Here is a 7,544-nt window from a genome sequence, read left to right as displayed (position 1 = left end):
GGACTGAGAGGGAATGCGGTATTCTTCCTGGCTCCACCGCGTGATTGAGACTCACACAGACTACACAGTGCAGTGTGCACTACAACGTGACCACTGTGAAACAGCATATGCCTTTCTCCCTTCAAACTTCAATACATCTTAATTAGGCATTAAAATACTTAAAGGGACACTGAACCCACATTTTTTCTTTTGTGATTCAGATAGAGCATGACATTTTAAGCAACTTTCTAATTTACTCCTATTATTAAATTTCCTTCATTCTCTTTGTATCTTTATAAGTTTAGATGCCGGCCCATTTTTGGTGAACAACCTGGGTTGTCCTTGCTGATTGGTGGATAAATTCATGCACCAATCAAAAAGTGCTGTCCAGAGTACTAAACCAAAAAAAAGCTTAGATGCCTTCTTTTTCAAATAAAGATAGCAAGAGAACAAAGAAAAATTTGATAATATGAGTAAATTAGAAAGTTGCTTAAAATTGCATGCTCTATCTGAATCACAAAAGAAAAAAATTGGGTTCAGTGTCCCTTTAAACGGATTAGTCACTAGATACTTGTACATTTACTGTTTGTCTATCTGTCATGCATGCAAAGAAAAATTACTTTTAATGGCCAGTTTGTATATTCATTACATATTTATCCAAGCAGATATTTTGCTTAAATAACTGTCAATCACCAAAGAAGATGTTTAAGGTTAAACAACTACCTACTGACAAACTATCATACAGTGAAGGATATTTTATTCTGATATAAACAACTACCTACTGACAAACTATCATACAGTGAAGGATATTGTTTTCTGATATAAACATTTAATCATCTGACTTGCAAAACAATGTATTAAAATATATATATATATATGTGTGTGTGTGTGTGACCAGAGTGAATGCAAGCCCTGGTGGACATCTACTTAAAAAGACATTATTTTTTTTAATTTTTTACACCCTGCCCCAAAAATATTATGTCTAAAAAAGGCCTTAAACCTGGGGTGGGGGGGGGGGGGGCAGCAGAATTTTGAGTGCCTAGGGCAGCACAAAACCTAAATACGCCCCTGCTCAATAGTCAAGGTACCTTCTGCCAAAAAGATGGTGACCCACCTTATTAACACTGGAAGAAAATTAGAGAAGTCTTTATTCAGACATCAAAAGCATAAGAATTATTCAGATCGAAGACCAGCTACCAAATAAACCAACTTGTATGGTTATCTGCTAAGAATAATGCATACCTCCCAACATTTGTGGCTGCAAATAAGGGACACAGGAGGTTGATAAAAGCCCCTCACCATTTTGTGGGTGGAGCCGTGTTGGGAGGGATCATGAGTGGTTAGTGGGTGGGATTGTGTGTGTTTCTGAGTGTTCTTTGGGTGGGGCTAGGGGAAATTGTGTAAAGAGGGACAAATGGCTGTCTAAGAGGGACAGAGCTTAGAATCAGGGACTGTCCCTCTCAAATAGGGACAGTTGTAAGGTCTGAGTAATGATTTGTAACATTCAGCTAGATTACGAGTTTTGAGAGCTATAGGGGAATTAACGACTGCCACAAAAGCGCCGGTATTTCACCTCCCTATAGCGCTGCTATTACAGGCTATGTGCAGGCGATATGGTGGCTAGGCTAGGGGTTTTTTTTTATTTTGGGGGGGCTTTTTTATTTTGTTAGGGCTATTAGATTAGGAGTAATTCGTTTTTATTTTTGATAATTTCAATTTTTATTTTGTGTAATTTAGTGTTTATTTTTTTTGTAATTTAGATAGTTGTATTTTATTAATTTAATTTATTTCATTTTATTGTTATGTTAGTTTTTAGTGTAAGGCAGGTTAGGTTTTATTTTACAGGTAACTTTGTATTTATTTTAACTAGGTAGTTAGTAAATAGTTAATAACTTACTATAATAATAATTTACTAACTTGTCTACCTAGTTAAAATAAATACAAACTTAGCTGTGAAATAAAAATAAAACCTAGGATAGCTACAATGTAACTATTAGTAATATTGTAGCTAGCTTAGGGTTTATTTTATAGCTAAGTATTTAGTTTTAAATAGGAATTATTTAGGTAATAATTGTACGTTTTATTAGATTTATTTTAATTATATTTAAGTTAGGGGGTGTTAGGGTTAGATTTAGGCTTAGGGTTATGTTAGAGGTTAATATATTTATGTAGTGATGTGGGAGGCCAGAGGTTTAGGGGTTAATAATTTATTTTAGTATATTTCGTTGTGGGGGCTTGCAGTTTAGTGGTTAATAGGTTTATTATAGCTGCGGTGTGGGTGGACGGCAGATTAGGGGTTAATAATCTTTAAATAGTGTTTGTGATGCCTGCAGCGGTTTAAGGGTTAATAGGTTTATTATAGTGGCGACGATGTCGGGGAGCAGCGGAATAGGGGTTAATACATTTTTTAAGTGGCGCCGATATCCGGAGCGACAGATTAGGAGTTAATAATTTTATTTTAGTGTTTGCGATGCGGGAGGGCCTCGGTTTAGGGGTTAATAGGTAGTTTATGAGTGTTTAGTGTACTTTGTGACACTTTAGTTATGAGTTTTATGCTACAGCTTTGCATAACTACTGACTTCAGATGGCGGTACAGATCTTGTCAGTATAGGGTTTACCACTCACTTTTTGACCTCCCAGGCAAACTCGTAATACCGGCGCTATGGAAGTCCCATTGAAAAAAGACTTTTTAAAAAGTGCGGTACTGACGTTTCGTGACGGCCAAAAAGGTGTGCGGTACACCTATACCAACAAGACTTGTAATAGCGGCGTTAGGAAAAAAGCAGCATTATGAAGCATAACGATGCTTTTTCACTCATAACGCCAAACTCATAATCTAGCTGAAAGTTTGTAGCTTTGTTATACAATGTTGCAAAACACTTCTGCCATAGAGTACTAAAGACATGTACACACTCCTTATGAGCCTACTTAGTTTTACTCTTCAATAAAAGATACTAAGCGAACAAAGCAAATTTGATAACAGAAATTAATTGGAAAGTTGTTTAAAATTGCATGCTCTATCCAAATCATGAAAGTTTCATTTTGACTTTCCTGTCTTTTTAAGGGAAAAAACACTTTTACAGTATACTGTCCCTTAAAGGGACATAATACTCATATGCGAAATCACTTGAAACTGATGCAGTATAACTGTAAAAAGCTGACAGGAAAATATCACCTGAGCATCTCTATGTAAAAAAGGAAGATATTTTACCTCACAACTTCCTCAGCTCAGCAGAGTAAGTTCTGTGTAAAAAGTTATACTTCACCTGCTCCCAGCTGCAGGTAAAAATAAAAAATAAATGAAGAAATGAACAGCAGCCAATCAGCATCAGCAGTGCTGAGGTCATGAACTCTTACTGTGATCTCATGAGATTTCACTTAACTCTCATGAGATTTCATAGTAAGCTTCCTTTACCTGATTGGTGAAATAATATGAGAGTTCACGAGGCTCATCCTTTCAGCTGTCCCAGGACAGACACACTAAAATGCTGCTTAGAAATCCTTTACAATGGGAGGTGGCTACTGAGGAACTTTTGAGGTAAAATATCTTTCTTTTTTACATAGAGATGTTCAGGAGATATTTCCTAGTCAGCTTTTTACAGCTATGCTGCATCACTTTCAAGTGTTTAAACATTTGGGTATTATGGCCCTTTAAAACACATAATTATATGCAAGAAAAAGTATAATTGTAAAAGGCTCTAACACATTGAGAAATTTGTATTTTTTTTTTGTAGATCTATGTCAGTTTAAATGTAAAGCAATACTTGAATTTAGGGAACTTGTAAGACAATAATATAGCTGCAAGTTTGTTCACTTTACAGCTGTGCAAAGCTGACATTGGAGTCTCGAGGGCTGTTTTTTTTTTTTATATTTAGGGTTGGTGGGGGTTGGTACTTTCTTTCCTGGAGGTGGGGATACATTTGAGTCTGTACTGCATGAAATGTAAAAGAGCTTGGTGAAAGTTTCCTTTTAAGAAGACATAACATAGGACTCAGTATGGCTGGTAAGTCTGTGATTATTTTGTATAATACAGCAATAATATTACAAGTTTACCTGACTGTCCTCTCATATTTTGCAGGATATCCCTTTGCATTTCTAATGCTAATTATACATTTCTCACTATCAAGTCAAACTTCCAGTACAGGTTAGTGTTTACTGTTTCTTAACACAAAAAAAAATGTTTAGAGTTTAATTTAAAAATGGTAGAAATAAACTGGTTCTTGTTGTTCTAGGCAGAAGAGCTTGCAATCTTAGTTGTTTAATATTGTTTGCAAGGGTAACTTTGTGTGTAAATGTATTCATTTTAGCAAGTTACTAAACAAGGTCAGTGGAGTGTATTTTAATGTGGGTTTAGGTGGGGAGGGGTCCCATTAACTTGTAACTATATCTGCATTACTGGCCTTTTTATGCTGCTGTTGTAGGCAGAGGTGATTGTGGGTTTGTTTGGAGAGAGAATCTTGTGCTGACAAGTAACTGACTGTGCTCTGTTTTAAATGAAGGAAATCAGCAGGACGGAGTGTAATTAAATCTCATATAATACATGGGTTAGGGATATAGTATATATGGCTCCCACTCTCTGTATGGGTTATAGGCTGCATGCTCCCAATTACAGGGAGATGAGACAAAACTTGGTTAAAAAGCTAAAGTAATCAATGGTTCAGGAGTCATTAGTGAAGTGCCATTGCCCTGCATTATCCAGGTGGCGCGTTTTTACATCCCCAGTACCCTATGCAGAGCACAGGGAGAGGGAGAATTTGGGGTTATTATCCCTCTCTCTGTGCTCTGTATAGGGTACTGGGCAAGTGTAAAAGGTGCCACCTGGCTAATGCAGGGCAATGGCACGTTATAGGTGTGTGGGTGTATAGCACCCCCTCCCCAACTAATTACTAGTGTAGGTTATGTGTTACATGTGTGATTCTCACTGTGAGTTATAGATGTGCTTGCATTAACCCTTACCAATACCAGTGTAGGTTATGTGTTACATGTGTGATTCTCACTGTGAGTTATAGATGTGCTTGCATTAACCCTTACCAATACCAGTGTAGGTTATGTGTTACATGTGCGATTCTCACTGTGAGTTATAGATGTGCTTCAATTAACCCTTACCAATACCAGTGTAGGTTATGTGTTACATGTGTGATTCTCACTGTGAGTTATAGATGTGCTTGCATTAACCCTTACCAATACCAGTGTAGGTTATGTGTTGCATGTGTGATTCTCACTGTGAGTTATGGATGTGCTTGCATTAACCCTTACCAATACCAGTGTAAGTTATGTGTTACATGGGTGATTCTCACTGTGAGTTATAGATGTGCTTACATTAACCCTTACCAATACCAGTGTAGGTTATGTGTTACATGTGTGATTCTCACTGTGAGTTATAGATGTGCTTGCATTAACCCTTACCAATACCAGTGTAAGTTATGTGTTACATGTGTGATTCTCACTGTGAGTTATAGATGTGCTTACATTAACCCTTACCAATACCAGTGTAGGTTATGTGTTACATGTGTGACTCTCACTGTGAGTTATAGATGTGCTTACATTAACCCTTACCAATACCAGTGTAGGTTATGTGTTACATGTGTGATTCTCACTGTGAGTTATAGATGTGCTTGCATTAACCCTTACCAATACCAGTGTAGGTTATGTGTTCCATGTGTGATTCTCCTTCTCACTGTGAGTTATAGATGTGCTTGCATTAACCCTTACCAATACCAGTGTAGGTTATGTGTTCCATGTGTGATTCTCACTGTGAGTTATTGATGTGCTTGCATTAACCCTTACCAATACCAGTGTAGGTTATGTGTTACATGTGTGATTCTCACTGTGAGTTATAGATGTGCTTACATTAACCCTTACCAATACCAGTGTAGGTTATGTGTTACATGTGCGATTCTCACTGTGAGTTATAGATGTGCTTCAATTAACCCTTACCAATACCAGTGTAGGTTATGTGTTACATGTGCGATTCTCACTGTGAGTTATAGATGTGCTTGCATTAACCCTTACCAATACCAGTGTAGGTTATGTGTTACATGTGTGATTCTCACTGTGAGTTATGGATGTGCTTGCATTAACCCTTACCAATACCAGTGTAGGTTATGTGTTACATGTGTGATTCTCACTGTGAGTTATAGATGTGCTTACATTAACCCTTACCAATACCAGTGTAGGTTATGTGTTACATGTGTGATTCTCACTGTGAGTTATAGATGTGCTTGCATTAACCCTTACCAATACCAGTGTAGGTTATGTGTTACATGTGTGATTCTCACTGTGAGTTATAGATGTGCTTGCATTAACCCTTACCAATACCAGTGTAGGTTATGTGTTACATGTGTGATTCTCACTGTGAGTTATAGATGTGCTTGCATTAACCCTTACCAATACCAGTGTAGGTTATGTGTTACATGTGTGATTCTCCTTCTCACTGTGAGTTATAGATGTGCTTACATTAACCCTTACCAATACCAGTGTAGGTTATGTGTTACATGTGTGATTCTCCTTCTCACTGTGAGTTATAGATGTGCTTACATTAACCCTTACCAATACCAGTGTAGGTTATGTGCTTGAAAAAGGGACAGGACTCAGGAGCCTTGAAACGTTGCTTACCTTAAGAAAAAGGTACAGTTACTTACTCTGAGTGCTACCTGTGTGTCTTTTTTTAAGTATACTCTGAGACCCAGTGAAGGGGGGTCTTTCAGGTGCTGCATCAGGACTTTCCATATTTGTAAATTAATGACTTTTGGAACTGTGCTGCGCTGATCCCTTTTTGTCTACACACATGTGTGATTCTCCTCCTCACTGTGAGTTATAGATGTGCTTGCATTAACCCTTACCAGAGTAGTTTGTGTGTTCCCATTCCTACTGAGTATCATGTGGAGTGTGTATTTGAGTGCACAAACCCTTCCCAGTGTAGCTTATGGGGTGTGTGTATGGGTAATGAGTGGGGTGAATATTTCTGCACAAATCCTTCCTATTGTGGGTTATGTGTGTGTGCTGTTCTTTTTGCAGTACTAGTTATATGTGGTAGTTGTATCCCAGTACTAGTTATAGCTGTTAGTTGTAGCCCAGTGCCAGTTGTATCCCCGTGCTAGTTTTTTCTGCTAGTTGCATCCCTGTGCTAGTTGCATCTGCTAGTTGCATCCCTGTGTTAGTTTTATCTGCTAGTTGCATCCCAGTGTTAGTTTTATCTGCTAGTTGCATCCCTGTGCAAGTTGCATCCCTGTGCAAGTTGAATCCCTGTGCAAGTTGAATCCCTGTGCAAGTTGCATCCCTGTGCAAGTTGCATCCCTGTGCAAGTTGCATCCCTGTGCAAGTTGCATCCCTGTGCAAGTTGCATCCCTGTGCAAGTTGCATCCCCGTGCCAGTTTTATCTGCTAGTTGCATCCCTGTGCAAGTTGCATCCCTGTGCAAGTTGCATCCCCGTGCCAGTTTTATCTGCTAGTTGCATCCCAGTGTTAGCTTTATCTGCTAGTTGCATCCATGTGCTAGTTGCACCCCAGTGTTAGCTTTATCTGCTAGTTGCACCCCAGTGTTAGCTTTATCTGCTAGTTGCACCC

At 38.2% G+C, this 7,544-nt stretch overlaps 1 protein-coding gene across 1 annotated transcript in view; it reads left to right on the top strand.

The window, feature by feature from the left end:
* The first annotated feature begins 3,893 nt into the window (after positions 1-3,893).
* PTGS1 (prostaglandin-endoperoxide synthase 1) overlaps positions 3,894-7,544 on the top strand; it is a 119,241-nt gene continuing 115,590 nt past the window's right edge. Inside the window, exons 1-2 of the mRNA XM_053696140.1 lie at positions 3,894-3,982; positions 4,058-4,123. Coding sequence (XP_053552115.1) covers positions 3,976-3,982; positions 4,058-4,123 — 73 coding nt within the window. The 5' untranslated portion in view covers positions 3,894-3,975. The remainder of the gene's footprint in view (positions 3,983-4,057; positions 4,124-7,544) is intronic.

Source organism: Bombina bombina, chromosome 12, assembly GCF_027579735.1.
Source record: "Bombina bombina isolate aBomBom1 chromosome 12, aBomBom1.pri, whole genome shotgun sequence".
NCBI classification, from domain to species: Eukaryota; Metazoa; Chordata; class Amphibia; order Anura; family Bombinatoridae; genus Bombina; species Bombina bombina.
This window is presented reverse-complemented; position numbering and strand designations above follow the sequence as displayed.